Here is a 19,568-nt window from a genome sequence, read left to right on the forward strand (position 1 = left end):
GCAGTTAGGCTGTTTTATTTTCTTGAATAGTCTGAATATAGTCATCTTCTGACAGAGAAAAGTCAGCTGTTTTCCTTATTTAGGTGTGCACTCCCTCTGCTGGAGTGTTTGTGCATAGCTTGAGTGCACATGGGGAGAAAGGAGCTTTGCATTAAAAGTGTGCACCTGAGAGTTTGACCTCATATTCTCTCAGAAATGACTGTGCATAACGGCAAAGGAAGGACACTTCTCCACAAAAGGAGAAAGGCACCTCTCCACAAAATACTTAATTACAAAGAAATAGAGTGCCTGCACCATGGAGAAACCCACAGATACTATCAAATGATCTAAAGTGATAAGTAATAGTACAAATGAAAAGTACATTTTAGTCTGAATCTTCAACAGCTTATTTAAAACTTCCCTCTTAAAACTATAAAATCCCTAAATGGAGAGATTTTTTGGCAGTATAGAGTTTGGTGGGAAATATGTCTATTTCCTTTTTCTGTTCTTTTAAAGGGCATGGTAGTTTGATATTAATGGGTTTTACGTTTTGTGTGGTTATAGAATGAAAAGCACCCTTTAAAAAATTATTACTCTGGTCTTACTGTAATAACTCAGAAATAAGCATACAAAGACTATCAGATTAACTGTAATTTTTAGTAGAGTTTATTAAAACACTCTTCACCATTTCTGCATTTATTGCATGTCTCTTACATGCCAGCCACTGTGATATCAGTGGGTGTGTTCTTCAACTTTATGACAAGGTATATAGTCTTACCAGCAAGCCATTCTAAAAGTGCTAAAGGTTATTTTTACAACAAGCCTAATGACCTTCCTGTGATTTCAGGGGAACTTGCAACTCACTAGCATTTATTTCTACATCTTTTGTTGACTTTCTTTTAGTGCCAGGAGGATTAAAATGCTAATTGTGGAGAGTTACATTTCATTGAGAGGCAAATGAATTAGCCAACTCAGTGGTATAAATGACTAGTTAATCAGATTCAAGTCTTCTAGGACCAGGTTAGTATAATAAGGCATCAAGGGATATGAACTGGAGACCCAGACTTCTAACTGCTGCCCCTCTACTCCAGCAGATTACTGACATGCAGACTTGTCTACCCAGTTTGACAGCTTGTCCTATTTTTTAAAAGAACCCTTAATCTGAGTTTTTATGTAAAAAATTTCTGGGTCAAACAAAACCATCTACAGGCCACATGTAGAAGGCCAGTAGTTTATAAATTCTGAAGCTTTCTATTTAGGTGAAGGCAAGGTAATGAGGAAAATCTGAGGATTTGGGGATCTGAAGTTGGGGAAAGTGTCACAAACAAGAATAGTTTGTTTTAAAAATTAAAGGTATTCTAATAATATTTGGTTGTATGGGGAACAAATGGAAACTTTATGTCAAGATTATTATTATTTTTTCTTTATAGAATAACTTCTGCAAAAGAGTTAATTCTCTGGGTATCTATTAATAGTGAAATATATTGAATATTAGTAGAAGAATAGTTCTCTGAGTGAGTGAGAGCATTGACTGGGGCTTGGAAGATCTTTTTATATTATATAGAGATTTGGTAACAAGTTATGGTCTTCATTTTTTTTTAAGCTCAGCATTTTCTATCCCTGGAGCACTGCTTTTTCAATCTGTTAATTGCTACCAGTAAAGGAGTAGTGAAACTAATTTAGTAGGTCATTACCACTTTAACAAAAATGAAATAAAGAATAGAAAATGTAAGATGCAGTTTATGTAGTAAAAGTAAATAGTGTTTTATGAAATTGTTTATCATACGTTTATATAACTGTTTACTATATATATTTATATTATGTTTATGTAATTTTATTATATATGTGTATATAATATATGCCAGATTGCAAAGTAAAAAATATGTTTTATTGATGGTCTCTGTTAAAAATGTGAATGAAAGAGGTTGATTATGGATAGTAAGAAAAACTTCCTGAATTTTCTCTAAAGATGCCTTTCCTCCTTTTTATATGAAGACCAGTAGTTCATTGGCCTTTTGTCAAAATGACCCTGGTGGGCTTCAGCCCCTGAAAATAGTCTTGGGTTACCAGGATTGTAAAAGATACATCGATTGTAATCGAAGAACTCATGTGCCTCCTCTTTAATTTACCATCTTCTCTCTTTTTTTTTTTCTTTTTTCATAAGTAGATTTAATTTTTTTCCATCAACCATTTCTAATAATGTATATTGTCATCTAACTTTTTTCTATTATTTTAGCAATTTCAGTTGCTAAATATAATGATAAGATTGTACATTCACAGTACAAAATCATCATAAAGTGGTGGAACAACTGTGCCTTTGCCCCTACCTGTACTTCGATTCCTGGTATCAGCTTTTTTCTCTGTGGTATCCTGGCTCTCTCCATTGGAGAACTGTGTTTATTTATTTTTTTTTTAATTTTTTTTTTTTTAACGTTTATTTTTGAGACAGAGAGAGACAGAGCATGAGTGGGGGAGGGTCAGAGAGAGGGAGACACAGAATCTGAAACGGGCTCCAGGCTCTGAGCTGTCAGCACAGAGCCCGACGCGGGGCTCAAACTCACGAACTGTGAGATCGTGACCTGAGCCGAAGTCGGACGCTTAACCGACTGAGCCACCCAGGCGCCCCTGGAGAACTGTGTTTAGAAACCAGTTATGGATGGGTGTTATGCATGCTGAGCCTGAGTGGTGATACCCAGTAGCAGTGAGCACATCTAGCACCCATAACTTGGTTTCTATGTACTATTCATTTGATTGCAGGGCCGGGGCAGAGAAAGTAAAAGCCTGGAGTATCTTGTGCCAGAGAATAAGGAAGTACTCACAGAATGATGGGGACATGTCAAAAGAACACAGAAACTAGCTTGAAGAGGTTACTTCTGGTCAAATTTGTAACAATTTGAGCATCAAAATAAGTGTTAGTAATGGATTATAAAAAAATCATGAGTCCATGGTGATATAAATAAATTAGTGAATAAATTGAGAGTTTAGTAAGGAATGGAATAATTAAATAGTTTCAGAGCACCTCTCCACAAAATACTTAATTACAGAGAAATAGAGTGCCTGCATTGTGGAGAAACCCACAGACACTATCAAATGATCTAAAGTGATAAGTAATAGTACAAATGAAAATTATTTGCTGCCTAACAGGATGTAGTGATAAGAACATGGCATTACTCTATTACAATATTCCTGGCCAGAGATAGACCATCTGAATCAAATTGTGAAGAAACATCAGAGAAACTCAAAAGTGTAGGACATTCTACAAAACAACTGGCCTGTAACATTCTAAAGGATCAAGGCTCTAAAAATCAAGGGGAGACTGAAATACGGTTTCTGCTTGAAGGAGACTGTAGACACATGGCAGTTACATACAACCCACTCTTAACTGAATTCACTATCATGGACATTATGGAAATACTTGGTGATACTTACATGAGGTCTGAGGATTAGAATATAGTAATATATCAATACCCATTACCTGATTTTGATGGCTATATTGTACTACACTTGATCTTAGCCAAAAGGCCAAGAAGTGATTGATGGCTATATTGTTACATAGGAGGAGATTCTTGTTTATAGAAAACATACACTAAAGTATTTGGGTGAAGGTAACTTATCCTCAAATGGTTCAGAGGGCAAAAATGTTTTTATCTCCCCTACAACTTTGTTGTAAGTTTGAGACAGCTTCATAAAGGATGTTTTGACATAGAAGTCTTGTATATTATGAAAGTTTTTATTTTCAGGGCTGTTGCAAAGAAGGTTCATAGTACAATCCAAAAAATTAAGAAGGAGGGGAAGATGTCTGAGTGCTTGTTAAAAGCCTTACTGAACTGTAAAACTTTTGAAGAACTAGAACATGTGGTAAGAAACTCTTTTAATCTTTTAATATAATACCTACCTAAGTATATAATTATATGGATCTTTTTATAGTTATAAAAGATCTGGAAATAAAAAGCTAAAATCATCAGCCACCGTTATTTAATTCAACAAGGTGTTTATTCTTTATTCAATAAATATCTATCAAATGCTTTTTTGTGTTTTCTAAGATAGGTGATATGCAGTCCTTGTCTCCAAGGCATTTCCAGTTAAGTGGGGGGCAAATGAAAGTAGGTTATGGAATTGAATTGGGAAGCCTAAGGGGGAATGCTGAGCTGGAGACCTAGCTGTGAGCGTCTTCAACATGTGGTTGGTATTTATAACCAGGAGAATGGAAGATTTCACTCAGGGAGAGTTTGTGGCTAAGCAGGTCAAGATAGACCATTGAGGAACACTAACTTTTGAAGCACGGGTGGAGGAAGGGTGAGCCGAAGACGGAGACATGGAAAGAATGGTCAGAGAGATAAGAGGAGAATCAGGAGATGATGACATCTTGGAAGACTAGGGAAGAGAGTCTTAGAAGGAGGTAAGGATCAGCAGTTAAGTAAGTAAATGTAGCAGTGAGGCTTGGCAAGGTGAGGACTGAAAGATGTATATTTGGTAATTAGGGGATCATTGTGGTTCTTTGGGTTACGACTTTCAGCAAGGTGTGTGGGCAGAGAAGTCTGATGGCTCAGATCGAGGAGTGAATGTGCCTTAGGCAGTGGAAGCATTGTGTATTTGCAGCTTTTAGAGGAGCTCCCTTGGGTTGAGGAGAGGGTCTTACAGTTCTTTCTGTCCAGGCACTGAGGTTTTTTTTTTTAAATAAATACATATTAAATATTTACTTAATATATAATGAGAGAGAAAGAGACAGAGTGCAAGCAGGGGAGGGGCAGAGAGAGAGGGGGAGACACAGAATCTGAAGCAGGCTCCAGGCTCTGAGATGTCAGCACAGAGCCTGACGCGGGGCTCGAACTCATGGACCTCGAGATCATGATCTGAGCTGAAGTCAGATGCTTAACCGATTGAGCCACCCAGGTGCCCCTGGCACTGTTTTTGAGATGAGTGAATCCAAATAAATGCCTAATGTCAAGTGTGTAGAAAAGTATAAAGAATCAGATGAGGAACAACCATCTTTGTATAGCTAGTAGTCTCTGGTTAGTATTAATTTGTCTCTGAAGGGTTGAGAAAAGGATGTCTTTAGCCTCCCCACCATGTCTTCTAATTGTGTGTTTTAATTTTAACTTTTGCTTTTTAACACTGAATGGTGTGGTGTATTTTCTGACTTTTTTTTTCCTCCCCCTGCAGTCAGCTCCATATAAAACTGGGAGCAAAGGCACTAAAGCCCAGAGAGCAAAGCAGTTGGGATTAGAAGGAGCAGCCAGGACACTGCTTGAGAATCCAGGGCAGCTCAATCTGCTATCTTACATTAAACCCAATGTAAAAGGTACTAGCTTTACTTCAAGAGATCATCCCTGTTTCTTTTTCTTTTTCTTTTTTTCCAGATTTGAAAACTATGTTAAAAAAAAATTTCATTAAGTAATGACTATACAAAAGAATATTATAGCATATAAAGAATAAATAATTCTAATAAAACAAATCCCCATATACCTCCTGCTTAGCCATCCAGCTTCTTCTTTTGATGAAGTGCCTGTTCTAGTCTTTTGCCCATTTTTATTTTGTGTTGTTGTTTCTCTTTTCTTATTAATTTATAAGTACTTTTTAAGATACTCTTTCTCAGTTATGTGTATTATAAATCTTATCTCCCAGTTTGTAACTTCTCTTTTCACTTTCTTTATGCTGTCTATTAAATAAAAAGAAAATAGATCTTAATTTTATTGTAGTTGAATTATTAATCTTGTCAATTTTGCTAACCTTTTCTTTTAAGATAATTGCTTTCTTTTCCTTTTTAAATAATTTTTTCACATCCCAGTGTTATAAAGAATGTCCTATATTATCTTTTAAAATACTCTGTTTCTAAAAAATTATTTAATTACAAAAGTTGTATGTATTCTTTAAAAAGAATTTCAATGATTCTGACATACATGAGTTATAAAGTGAAGGCCTGCTTCCACACTTCTACTCTCCAGGTGTAAAGTTTCTTTTTTCTGAAGTGTATCTTCCTCTCCTTTTGTGTGTGTGTGCACAAGAGAGAATGAGATGGGAAGAGGGTAAGAGAGAGAATTCTAAGAAAAACCCAAGGAAAGTGACAACTGATGCATGTCAGGATACATTGGTTTTATTGACAAAATAAACCCTAGAGTGAGAGCTTTGAGTAAGCACGGCTTTTTTGGAGGAGTGCTCTGACAGGATGGGATGGGGAGATTGGTGCTCTCCTAATTCCTGCACTCATTCTAGTTTCTTTGGCCTTCTGTTGATTCTTTAGGCTGGGAGACTTAAGTGTCTATACGGGGCAGTCTCTGATAAGAAATTCCACAGTATGTACTACTACACTGTAGAGAATCCTAGCATACTGTAACCTGTGTTCCTTTTAAACAATTCAGCAGTGTGAGTTTGTTATTAAAAAATTAAGGATGAGTATCTGTAAAACTCCATATGTCTGTTCACATACAAATACACTTATCTTAATCTCTGTTTCGAAAAAGGCAATAATTAAAAGAAAAAGCAAATTAGTATTATTTGTGTTTAGAGATGGGTTGAAATGAGTAAAAGTGAAGTTTGTTTAATTTTTTTTTAAATTTTTTAATGTTTATTTATTTCTGAGACAGAGACAGAGCATGAGTGGGGGAGGGGCAGAGAGAGAGGGAGACACAGAATCTGAAGCAGGCTCCAGGCTCTGAGATGTCAGCACAGAGCCCGACACGCGGCTCGAACTCACGGACCAGGAGATAACGACCTGAGCCAAAGTCGGACGTTTAACCGACTGAGCTACCCGGGCGCCCCCCTGTTTACTTTTTTAACGTGTGTTTTTTAGTTAGATTTTCAAATGATTGCAAATTTAATGTTTTAATAGTAGCTGAGACTGTATAGACAAGCATGAAGGTCAGCCACTGTGGGAACTTTCTTGGCCAGTGATAGTAGGTTTTCTTAGAATCAAATGTTGGAGTTTTCGGAATATCAGATGCATAAAGTTTTGTTGTCTGTTCTTATTTTTCTCTTATGGTCGATTTCTTTTCCTTTCACCTCCTTTGGTACAAAGTTTTCTTTAGTTCACTCATATACTAAATTCCTACTGGGTAGGTTTGATAACTGTATCTCTGAGTGGCTATATGTAGTGATGCTCATGGACTACATGGTGATGACACTTGGTGATACTTCTGATAATGCGGATCGGTCAAGGCTTATTGCAGCTAATGTAGTATTAGCACATGTATTGGACTTCCCGTTTGCTTTATTCCCTTTTTCTTTCACTCTTATCATAAATGTCAAAGAATTATAATTAACTCCAAACAATCTAGGTACTGGTTTTTAAAGTTCGCTTGGAGTGTTCTTTTCTTTGCTCTTTTAGGTTATCTACAGACTCATGATCACCCTCAGATCTCTTATTGTTTCTCTAAAGAAGTATTTTCATCATTCCCATCATTTCTCAAAGAAATGTCTAAGAAACCAGATATTTCAGTGTGAAGTAGAAGACACTTCTTGCCACAGACCAACAAGAATTTGATCTGAATCAGAAACATATAGATGCCACAAATGGAATACATCCTAGAATTTCCAGAATATCCCTGTTTTGTTTACGAAGAGAAGTAGCTGATTGCTCTGTTGTACAGAAGAGGTAGCCTTAGTGCAGATAAAGTGAAAGAAATGTTGGTCCTTCAGTTTTTGTTACATTTGTGGAGCTTTGAAGAATCTGTGGCTGGAAAGCTTTCACTACAAGAAAGGAAATAAGATTTTTGACTCCTGTAGTCCTTATTTTCTCCTGCTTTCATTGAGGTGCTAACCTTTGTGGACTTACATTATTCTTGGCTGTATTAAGCCCCAATGACCGAGTCTTTCTGATGGAAGAAGGTGCTTTTTCAAACACACAAGACTCTTTTCCAGTCTTTTCTCTTGAGAGGGCTTATGTAATTTGGATGAGTCCAGTGATTGATAATTTCTACCTCCCACTAAGAACCACTGCTCTAAGAGTTCAAGGCACCTCTCCAGCAGTGTTGGTTTTTTTTTTGTTTTTTTTTTTCCTTAAACTTGAATGAGTATCAGAATTATCTGGGATGCTCTGTAACACAAAAGTCCCAAAGCCTAGGAATCTGTGTTTGTAACAAGTACCTAGTATGATTGTATTCTGGGGTCCTTAGACTATAAAAACATTGCTCTAGAGCTCTAGCATAATTTTAATTATATAAGATTTATTAATTATAAAAACTTTACAAATTGTGTTCACCCAAAATGATGGGGGCTTTTCAGAGGTCTTTTGTTATAATAGCAAAATCTATAACTTCCTCTTTCTGTTCTCTCTCATCGATGGTTGTTATTGGAGATGGGTTCCATCTTCACTTTTCACTTCTCACCCTGGTATTCTCATTAAACTTTGTGTAATGATGCTGTGAGGTGGTTTGGGACTCCAGGAGTTATTGCATAGTGACTGGTTTTCTAAGATGAAGACTGATCTAGGGAGATAGCTCACCAAGAACAGACATTTACTGACTGCTTACTGTATGTCACAGTTGTTCTAGGTCCTTTACATAAACAGCCTTCTACTTCTCAAAGGTAATTCACTCCTGAAAATCCCCTCATGGGGAAATTCTCTTAAAATGTAAACAGAATTTGTATTAATTTTAATCGTTAAATTCCTTTAAAATAAATGTAGTTACTCAAGATTAGTTATAACAAAACTCAACAACGCATTTCTCTTTATTAATGACTCCATAAGTCTGTCCTCCTGTTCTCTTCGTCTTTTGTACCTATTACTCATTAAAATTATGCTCTCAGAAAAACCTAATGATACTTAGTGCTTGTGTAACTCAAGCTTTAATGCAAAAAAAATAAGAAGCTTTAATGGAGATAGAACAATTAAGATAGAAGAAACGGAAGGAGGCAATGCAGATGATTTCTCTCAATGTATATGGAAGTTGATATCACAGGGGCTATAATGTTCAAGAGTCACTGCTATAAATTAGCAAACCGGAAGCACTTAGAAAGAACATAACGCACCATTGGTAGACAGTTCAACTATGAAATAGATGAACAATCACAAATAGCTCTTGTTTTGTGCTCCTGAGATTTGAGAAATTCAAGTGGGTCATTAAAAACGTGAGTAAACGGGGACGCCTGGGTGGCGCAGTCAGTTAGGCGTCCGACTTCAGCCAGGTCACCATCTCGCGGTCCGTGAGTTCGAGCCCCGCGTCAGGCTCTGGGCTGATGGCTCAGAGCCTGGAGCCTGTTTCCGATTCTGTGTCTCCCTCTCTCTCTGCCTCTCCCCCGTTCATGCTCTGTCTCTCTCTGTCCCAAAAATAAATAAACGTTGAAAAAAAAAATTTTTTTTTAAATGTGAATAAACGCCTCAGAAGTCAAAATAGGAATATTAATAAAATTACTATTTGTAAAGGATAATTTTTCTAAGTGGTATCAGGTGGTATATCTTAGGTTATGACTCTGTTAATACATATTTCCCATAATACATTTAACCTCTGTAAATACTTTGTGAAGTAGGTACTATTATTTTTGCATTTTTATAGGAAACTGAGGCACAGAGAGGTCAAGTTACTTGCCCAAAGTCAGACATTTGGTAAGTAGTGAACTAGGATTAGACCAGGCAGATGGTTCTAGAGTTGCATTTTTCACCATTAGGTTATATGGTATGTAAAGGTCCTGTATTCTTGCTTTGGAGACTTGTTACTTTTTTTTCAGAGGTAAACTGGTCAGTGCTATGATACTTTTCTGTCTTAAGTTTTTCCGTTTAAGGGTTTATTTTGACTGGAATAAATTTATTGTGATTTAATTATAGATTAAAAAAAAAAAAAACCAATCTGTAGTTCTTGCTTTTGTTTTCCCTCTTACCCATTTCTTAAAGGACTTTCAGCACTCCAGGATATTGAAACGGGAGTGCAGCATATTTTAGCAGACATGATTGCTAAAGACAAAGACACGCTTGACTTCATTCGGAAATTGTGAGTAACTCTTTTATAGAGTTCTCTGCTTTGTGGACTCATGCTGGTAAGGGTCATATGGTTAGTGCTAACACCAGTGTTCATTAAAAACTTTATTTTTGGACTGTTTTTTGGTAGCAGAACTCTTTGTTCAAGCAGCAGAGCCCTAATACATAAAACAGATAAAAGTAAAGTTGCTTTAATTGAATTCTAGGCAGGGCGCCTGGAACTCTGCCTGCTCATCCTCCTTACACTGAAACTCCTCAGTGGAGGGCTGTGAGGAACAGTTTAAAAACTATTGCGTGGTTACACAGCGTGTGCTAGAGAGATCCATGTTCATTTAGAGCTGGTGGCATGCTTTGTGAACATATGTGATGTGTGTACTATACATGTATTATATAATATCATTTAACTTTAATATCAGGTGAAGATAAAAGTGTTGACCTCAAAATGAATTTCAGCTGATGGAGAGAGCAGCTTATCCATGGTATCACAGTCCCAATTTATAAGAGATTAAAACCTCATGACCTAAGCCCTACTTGGGCCTTTGGCTTTTATGCCTCATTAAAGAAAGATATCTCAAAACCCTGTTTTAATATATTTTTCAGCTGTCTATCAGCAGGCAAGACAGGGTTTTCTAGCAAAAACCTTTATGCTCTTACTCTTTCTCCACATCGCTGGCTGAGTGAGGTGTGCAGAGGAGAGGAAGGGGGAGATGAACCCGTGACTACCATCGCTTGTCAGGGTTTTTGTTAATCCAAGGGAGAGAACTTTCCTATTTCCTCAGTGGCCCTAGTAGGAATGAGTCAGAGAAGGAGAACTGCCCGGATTTTAATTGTGTTTTTGTAAGTAATTACACTGCTGAATTTGGCCTGTCATTGGAAGCTGTCCCACCACATCCTCTTGTTTCCCTTCTTTTTAGCTTTTACTGCGCTCTGACTGCTTCACTCAGTGGTTAGGAAAGATATCTAGACTAGAATTACCAATCTGATATCTGTAGATACCAGATGTATCTGAACTGACATAGGCATTTATAGGAGGATTGATATAGACATAGCTCTGGAGGACCTATGCTAGCATGAATGGGCAGAGTCCTCTTTTGATGGGTCAGTACGTTTTTATAGTTGGGCATCATTTAAAAAATTTTCATTTGGTAATGGCTTAAGTTTTTGCTAACGTTATTTCCATAAAAGGTGTTTCTTTACTAAGGCATAGTAATAACTATGCCTTAACTTTTTTTTGTTAATTTTACATTAATAAAATATATTTGTAACTGCTTGTTTTGTGCATATTTATCTGAACAGGTGCCAAAATAGGTATATTTGCATCCAGTCATCTCTGGCGAAGGTGTCCTCAAAAAAAGTAAATGAGAAAGACGTTGATAAGTTTCTGCTCTACCAGAATTTTTCATGCAACATAAGAAACATCCAACATCATCAGGTAAATAAGGAAACTGCTTATCCATGCTGATAGTAATAATAATGATGATACTTTGAATTTGCCTACTACTTTGGTTTTTAAGGAATTAAAGTTTTTAAGGCAACCATTTTTTTTTTCATATAAATTCTTATAATATTGTCATATCCTTCCCATTTCAAAATGGGGTAACTCAAGACCCAGAAAAGTTGCTAACATTGAGAATTATTAGTAGGGCTGACAATACACTGCTTCAGATATTTTGACTTTCTGGCTGGTGATCTTTTGTATTAGACTTTGCTTCTCAGTGTGCTTGGATTTGAGCTCAATTCTGGATCTTTTTCATATGACATACAAATTAGAGGTATTCTGATTTAGAATAAAGTGTGAGAGATCTCACTTAGTTGTATAAACATAGTTGTTTCATCTCAGTGTTTTAATTTCATTTTTCAGTTTACTGATTTTTTTCCTAATTGTAGTCATAGGTTGTCTCTACAGTGTATAAAGTGGCTTTTATGTCACATAGGGGAAAAAAAGATTATTTACAAACTGAAATTTTAATTACTGTTTTTTACCTATGTAGGTACTTTTACCAGTGTTCTTTATTTCTTTGCATACTTTTGAGTTATTGTCCAGTGTCTTTTCATTTCTGCCTAAAGTAATTCCTGTAACAATTAAATGTAGGGCTGGTCTATTAGTGACAGACTCCTTCAGTTTTTGTTCATCTGTAAGGTCTTAATTTCTCTTTCTTTTTTAAAATATATTTTTAATTGTGATAAAATACATGTAACATATGTGTTTAACTTAGAATCTTACCATCCTGGTTTGTTTTTTTTTAACTTTTTTTTTTAATGTTTATTTATTTTTGAGACAGAGACAGAGCATGAACGGGGGAGGGTCAGAGAGAGAGGGAGACACAGTATTCGAAGCAGGCTCCAGGCTCCGAGCTGTCAGCACAGAGCGAGATGCAGGGCTCGAACTCACGGACCGTGAGATCATGACCTGAGCCAAAGTCGAAAGCTCAACCGACTCAGCCACCCAGGCACCCCATTTACCATCCTGTTTTTAAATGTACAGTTCAGTATTGTTAAGTATATTCACATTGTTGTACAGCCAATCTCCAGAACTTTTTCAGGATATAGAATTCGTGGTTGACATTTTTTTTTCAGCAGTTTGAATTTATCATCCCACCGTCTCGTGGCTTCCATGGTTTTGATGAAGAATCAGCTGTTGATCTTATTGAATCACTTCTCTTACTTCTTTAGGATTCTCTGGCTTTAGGTTTGGACAGTTTGATTATAATGTGTCTCACTGTGGATCTCTTTGAGTTTATCCCTGTTGGGATTTATTATGATTCTTGGGTGTGTTGATGAATGTTTTTTTATCAAAACTGGGAAATTTGGGGCCATTATTTCTTCAAATATTCTTTCTGCCTCTCTCTTCTCTCCTGGGTCTCCTGTTATATGTATGTTGGTATACTTGATGGTGTCCCATAGGTCTCTCAGACTCTGTTTATTTGTTTATTTTTCTTCTCAGACTTCATAAATCACAATTGACCTATCTTCAAGTTTGCTGATGAAATTCTGCTTCCGCTTGCTCAAATTAACTATTGAACCCTTTTAGTAAATTTTTCATTTCAGTCATTGTAGTTCTTGGCTCAGAATTTCTATTTGGTTTCTTCTTATAATTCTCAACTCTATTTATATTCTGTTTTTGTTGAGACTGCATTCTCTTAATTCCCTTTGGGTCTCTGTCCATGATTTCCTTGAGCTTGGAGCATATTTAAAACAGTGGTCTAATTAAGACTAATGTCTGAGCTTCTTCAAGGATAGTTTCTGTCAGTTTCTTTTTTTTCCCCTGTAAATGGGTCATACTTTACTGTTTCTTTGTATGCCTTGTGGTTTTATGTTAAAAACTTGACATTCTGAGTGTTATACATTGCCAACACTGAAAATCAGATCTTCCCCCCACCCCCATCCTTGGTATATATTGCTGCTACCTTTGGTGGGGAGGTTTGTTGATTTTTTGTTGTTGTCGTTTAGTGCCTTCTGAATTATTTTTGAAACATCTGTATTCATCTTTGTCATGTGTGACCACTGACATTTGTTCCATTAGCTTTGTGGACAGCTAGTTATTTGACAGAGCTTTTCTTAATGCCTGGAGCCAAAACAAAAAACAAACTCTCCCCAGTTCTTGCAGATTGGCTGTGTGTGGGTTGTCCTTCAACATTGGCCTAGAAAGGCTGTTTACACCTCTGCCTTAGCTTTCACTTCCTGTTTGCATGGAGCCCAAAGGTCTGTCAAAGGTTAAGGTCTTTTCAGAGTGTTTGTCTTGTCCCAAGCATGCATGCAGACTCCCGGATTCTCTAATCTATGCAGGAACTTTACAAAGACTCTTTTCCCTTTAGTATCTAATTTTCAAGCCTCTTTTTCATTGAGGTTTTTTTGACGTTTGTTAGTTGCCCTGACTGTAATCCCTACATCTACTGTTAGCCCTCACCCCTCAACACTGTGGCACAATTATTTGCCTTTAAATACTTCTAACAAATGCCACTCAGGAAATGGCTTCTGTCCTGGGGAAGCTCTGAGGCAAAACAAAGGCCAGCCCTTGAGTCTGTCCTTCAGGGAGCCATCAAACAGGTCAAAACACAAGATCACAAATTTTTGAGAATATGATCCATGTCGCTCCCTCTGGCCCTAGCAACCTGCCCTAGGAATGAGGCTGTTATCTTCATGGCCGCTGCTCATCTACAGAGTGGAGGAGAGCAAATGGTAAGTTCAGAGTGCTCTTTTACCAAGATTCTGTGGCTTCTTGTTTCTTTAAGTGTTCCTCTGGTTGTTATAAGCTTTTTGCTAGGGTCCAGAGTTCTGAAAAAGTTGATTCTGACAGTTTTTGCCAGCTTATTACTATTGTAGTAGGATGGACTTTTGGAGTTCCCTACTCTACCATGTTAGTGATGTCTTATGTAACAGCATCTTTAAAGTGTGATATGTAGTCCTCTTGCTCTATTCCAAAACCAGAATGTGGCTTTAACATTATAAAGTGTTCTTCTTTACTACATTTAATGGTTTTTAGCTTAAAGTCTGCATTGGTATCAGGATTGCAACCTGTATTTTCTTTCTTTTTTAAAAATTTTTTAATGTTTATTTATTGTTGAGCAAGAGAGAAGGAGGGACAGAAAGAGAGAGAGGGAGACAGAGGATCTGAGACAGACTCTGCACTGATGCAGGGAGCCTGATGTAGGGTTTGAGCTCACAAACTGCGAGATCATGACCTGAGCCAAAGTCAGACACTCAACCAACTGAGCCACCCAGGCTCCCCGCAACCTGTATTTTCTTAATGGATATTGATTCCATTTTATCCCTACAGTTATATGAAATGGCTGGCCTTAGTCCTTTTGCCAAAACTTTCCAGTCCTCTTTTGGGTGAAGCTTATTCTCTAGTCAAATAGAGAGTTGGCAAAGTTTTTCTGTAGAGGACCAGAGAATAAATGTTTTAGATTTTCTGAGCCAGGTGGGTTTTCCGGCAATTACACAGCTGTCATTGCAGCATGAAAGCGGTCATAGATAATACACAAACGAGTGAGCATGGTTGTGTTTTAATGAAATTCTATTTATGAAAACAGGTGTTCATCTGGATTTGTCCCATGGTAGTTTACTGACCACTACTCTTCTGTATTTTTCAAGGATGGTATATATGAACAGTATTTTCTGAGTTCTAACACATTCACAATTGTTTCCTATGGGCTTGATTACATGGACAGCTTGGATCAGTATATTTTTTGTTTTCACTTTCTTCCCTTAACTTTCTTAAATATGTTGCTCCGCTGTTGTCTTGCTTTGTATGTTGTTTTAGAGAAATCAGATGGCAATCTAGTTCTGGTTCCTAGAAATGCCATAGATGTAGGTCCTATGTTATTTTATTTTCTTTATTAAGGTTTTATTTTATTTTATTTATTTTTAATTTTTATTTATCTTTGAGACAGAGAGAGAGAGAGTGACAGAGCGCGAGCAGGGGAAGGACAGAGAGAGAGGGAGACACAGAATCCAAAGCAGGTTCCAGGCTCTGAGCTGTCAGCACAGAGCCTGACATGGGACTCAAACTCACAAACCACAAGATCATGACCTGAGTGAAGCTGGATGCTTAACTGACTGAGCCACCCAGGCGCTCCTTATTTTATTTTTAAATGGTTATGTATTTATTTTGAGAGAGAGTGATTACATGTGAGTGGGGTAGGATCAGGGAGAGAAGGAGAGAGAGAATTCCAAGCAGAACCTGATGCAGGGCTCTATCTCACCACGGTGAGATGATGACCTGAGCTAAAATCAAGAGTTGGGTATTTAACTGACTGAGCCAGTCAAGTGTCCCTCTTTATTAAGGTCTTATAGGAAGATGAGGGGGAGATTTGGAATCAAGAGATTGCCAGTTTTTCCAAACTTGGAAGTGCTCACTATAAACATTTTTAAAATTGAGTTTTTTCTTCCATCTGCATTTTACTGTTAAAAGAGAGGATAATGAAAAGACTAGAGTACATTACTTTTTGTGGGATATTTCTCATCATAACAGCTGTTAATTTTTGTAACTTATGATGATACAGATGTGAAAAGGTGTTTTTTTGGTGTAAGGTAACATGGAGATTATCCTACAAATTTTTCTTGAACGCTTATTTTATATCAGTTCCTACTTGGAGTGTAGAGGTGACATGGTCTTTGCTCTTGTTGTAAGTATTATTTATATGTTCTAGACCTAACTCTTTTATGTGATAACTGATTTGCAAAACTTTTCTTCCATGTTATGTGTTCTCTTTTCACTTTCTTTTTTATTTTTAATTTTTTTAATGTTCATTTATTTTTGAGAGAGACAGCATGAGTGGGGAGGGGCAGGGAGAGGGAGACACAGAATCCGAAATAGGCTCCAGGCTCTGAGTGTCAGCACAGAGCCCCACGTGGGGCCCTAACCCATGAACCGCGAGGTCATGACCTGAGCTGAAGTTGGATGCTTAACTGACTGGCCACTCAGGCGCCCCTCTTTTCACTTTCTTAATTGTATCCTTTGAGGTATAATGTTATTGAAGTCCAGCCTGTTTACTTTTTTCCTTTAGTGATTGTTCATGTAGTATTATATCTAAAACCTTACCTAATTCATGGTCACAAGGATTTTCTCTTATATTTTCTTCTAAGAGTTTTATAGATTTAGTTCTTATGTTAAGGTCTAAGGTCAGTTTTGAACAATTTTTGTGTATGATGTGAGGAAGGCAACCAGCTTCATTTTTTTTGCAGTCAAATACCGTACCCCTGTAGCTTCATTCTTTTGAACGTAGCTATCCAGTTGTCTGGGCGTCACTTGTTGAAAAGACTGTATTTTCCCCAATGAACTGTCTTGGCATCCTTGTTGAAAATCAGTTAATTCTGGGCATATGCATTTATTTCTAAACTCTTTTAATTTTATTCTACTAAGCTATGTATCTATCCTTATGCCTGTACCACACAGTTGTGATTACTGTTAGCTTTGTAATAAGTTTTGAAATCAGAAGGTGGGAGTCCTCCAACTTTGTTCTTCTTTTTCAAGATTGACTCTGGGTTGCTTGAACTTCTATATGAATTGTAGAATTAGTTTGTCAGTTTCTGGAGAGAAGCTAGCTGGAATTTGATAGGTGTGCATTGAATCTGTAAATCAGTTTGGGGAGTATTGCCATCTTAGCAATATTAAGCCTCTGGTTCATGAACATGGGATGTTTTTCCATTTCTTCAATTTCTTTTAACAATGTTTTGTAGTTCTCAGAGTTTACGTTTTGCATGTCCTTTGTTAAATTTACTCCTAAGTATTTTATTCCTTTTGTTGCTATGGTAAATGGAATTAAAAAAAAATACTTTCAGAATGCTTACTGCTAGTGTGCAGAAAGTGATTATCCTGAAATCCTGCTGAACTCCTTTTTTTAGTTCTGATAGCTTTATGGTGAATCCCTTAGGGTTTTCCATATATAAGATCATATTATCTGCAAATAGATATATTTCTTTCTTTTCAATTTAGGTGTCTTCTTTTTCTTTTTCTTGCCTAATTACTCTGGCTAGAACCTCCAGTACAATGTTGAAAATAGAAGTGGCAAGAGTAGACCCTTGTAATCTTAGAGGGAAGGCATCCAGTCTTTCACCATTAAATATGATGTTATCTGTGGAGTTTCTGTATGTGATTTTTATAGCATTGAAGAAGTTGCCTTCTATTTCTAATTTGTAGAGTGTTTTTATCATGAACAAAGCTGGAATTTTGTCAGATATTCTTTCTGCATATATTATGTAAGAAGATAATTGTGTAATTTTGTTTTTTATTTTATGGGTATCATGTATTATGCTAGTTGATTTTTGGGTGTTAAAGCAACTTTGCATTCCTGGAATAAATCCCTTTTGATCCTGGTGTGTAATCCTTTTTATATATTTATGAATTTGGTTTACTACTTTTTTATTGAGTATTTTCTTGTCTATATTCATAAGAGATAATGATCTTAATTTTTTTCTTGCAATGTTCTTGTCTGGTTTGGGTATCAGGGTAAATAGAGTTGGGAAGTTTTCTATGGTATATTTTGGAAGGGTTTGTGAAGAATTGGTATTAATTCTTTAAATGTTTGGTTGAATTCTATGGTGAAGCTATTTGGGCCTGGACATTTTCTTGTGGGAAAATTTTAAATTACTAATTCAGTCTTCTTTACTTAATTTAGATCTTTTTGGATTTTCTGTTTTTATTTTACTGTTTGGCAGTCTGTTTTTTTAAGAATTTTTTTCATTTTATTTATGTGGTGTAATTTGACATGCAGTTGTTCATAGTATTCTGTTATGATCTTTTTTATTTCTCTAATTTCAATAGTAATGGCCCCTCTTGTTTTTGATTTTGGTAATTGGAATGCTTCCTCCCTTTTTTCTTGGTCTAATAAAAGGTTTGTTAATTTTGTGACATTTTCAGAGAACCAACTTTTGGTTTTGCCAGCATTATTTTCTATTATTTTTCTGTTCTCTTTTTATTTTCCCTCTATATTATTTCCTTTCTTCTACTTGCTTTAGGTTTGTTTGCTCTTCTTTATTTTTTTTTTAATTTTTTAATGTTTATTTTTGAGAGAGAGAGACAGCATGAGCAGGGAGGGGCAGACAGAGAGGGAGACACAGAGTCTGAAACAGGCTCCAGGCTCTGAGCTGTCAGCACAGAGCCTGATATGGGGCTTGAACTCACGAACCATGAGATCATGACCTGAGCCGAAGTTGGATGCTCAACCTACTGAGCCACCCAGGTGCCCCTGTTTGCTCTTCTTTAAAGGAGTGTTTTTAATATATTTTGAGACAATTACTCTTTTAATATATTCATTAAGAGATAGCTTGAACTGAATTTACATTTTTCCTTCATTTGTAATCTTTGTTATTTGGGACAGAGTAGTCTTAGAAAAATTATTATGTAAAATGAAGAAAATAAATACCTCACTGGTGGCTTTGAAAATTAAATGAGGCAAGTATTTAAAGTGCTTAGATGGACTTGACAATTAGTAAATGCTAAATAAATGGTGACAGTTAGTAGTTACTATTCCACATGGGAATTTGCATGTTTGTAAATCTCAGCCATAAATTTTCACAAATGTGAAAAATATATTTTTTAACTCCAGATGATCAAAAATTTTCAGTTAATCAAATCTGAAATGAGATTCTTAGATCACCAAAGTCTCTTTCTGTGAATGTCATAGGCTTTTACCAGTATTTTATTAAAATAATTTTTTTTAATATAAAGAAGTGATTATTTTTAAATACATTTTGGTAAATAAATGAATGAAAAATTCATATAGGTCTAGACTGGATAACTGCTCTTTTATTTCACAAATGTTGAATGATTAAATTGACCATTTGTATATTTTGTGGATCATCAGTCTTTGCCATATATGTTTGCATTCAGATCCTGGCAATTAACCGTGGGGAAAATTTGAAGATACTGACTGTTAAGGTCAACATTTCTGATGGCGTGAAGAATGAATTCTGTAGGTGGTGCATCCAAAACAGGTCTGTTTATAGATTTTTAAAGAATTTCTTTCTTTTCTAAAATAAATATAAATGTTGTGTATGTTTAAATAGGAAACAGGTTGTATTGAGTATTTAAATAAATTATTCATATTACTTATCTCTAGGGAGAGGGATTTTTACTTAGTACTTTTTTGTACTGTTGGAATCTTATAATAAGAGTGTTTTCTCTTTTGAAAAGCTAAATTAACAAAAACATGCTGTATATGACAGATCTGAAATG

The 19,568-nt window shown here is 36.2% G+C and overlaps 1 protein-coding gene and 1 pseudogene across 5 annotated transcripts in view; one reads left to right on the forward strand and one right to left on the reverse strand.

The window, feature by feature from the left end:
• SRBD1 (S1 RNA binding domain 1) overlaps nt 1–19,568 on the forward strand; it is a 221,423-nt gene that overhangs the window by 24,379 nt on the left and 177,476 nt on the right. For all 5 annotated transcript variants that reach the window (XR_005784228.1, XM_040453849.1, XM_040453850.1 and 2 more), the window contains exons 6-10: nt 3,720–3,837; nt 5,143–5,281; nt 9,806–9,902; nt 11,186–11,321; nt 19,224–19,327. Coding sequence is in view for 4 of the 5 variants with exons in the window: in XM_040453849.1 (XP_040309783.1) it covers nt 3,720–3,837; nt 5,143–5,281; nt 9,806–9,902; nt 11,186–11,321; nt 19,224–19,327 (594 nt within the window). In the remaining variant the exon portion in view is untranslated. The remainder of the gene's footprint in view (nt 1–3,719; nt 3,838–5,142; nt 5,282–9,805; nt 9,903–11,185; nt 11,322–19,223; nt 19,328–19,568) is intronic.
• LOC121016495 (uncharacterized) lies at nt 3,409–3,513 on the reverse strand (annotated as a pseudogene).

The sequence above is a fragment of the Herpailurus yagouaroundi genome, unplaced genomic scaffold (genome assembly GCF_014898765.1).
Source record: "Herpailurus yagouaroundi ecotype Mexico unplaced genomic scaffold, PumYag 210, whole genome shotgun sequence".
In the NCBI taxonomy this organism is placed as follows: domain Eukaryota; kingdom Metazoa; phylum Chordata; class Mammalia; order Carnivora; family Felidae; genus Herpailurus; species Herpailurus yagouaroundi.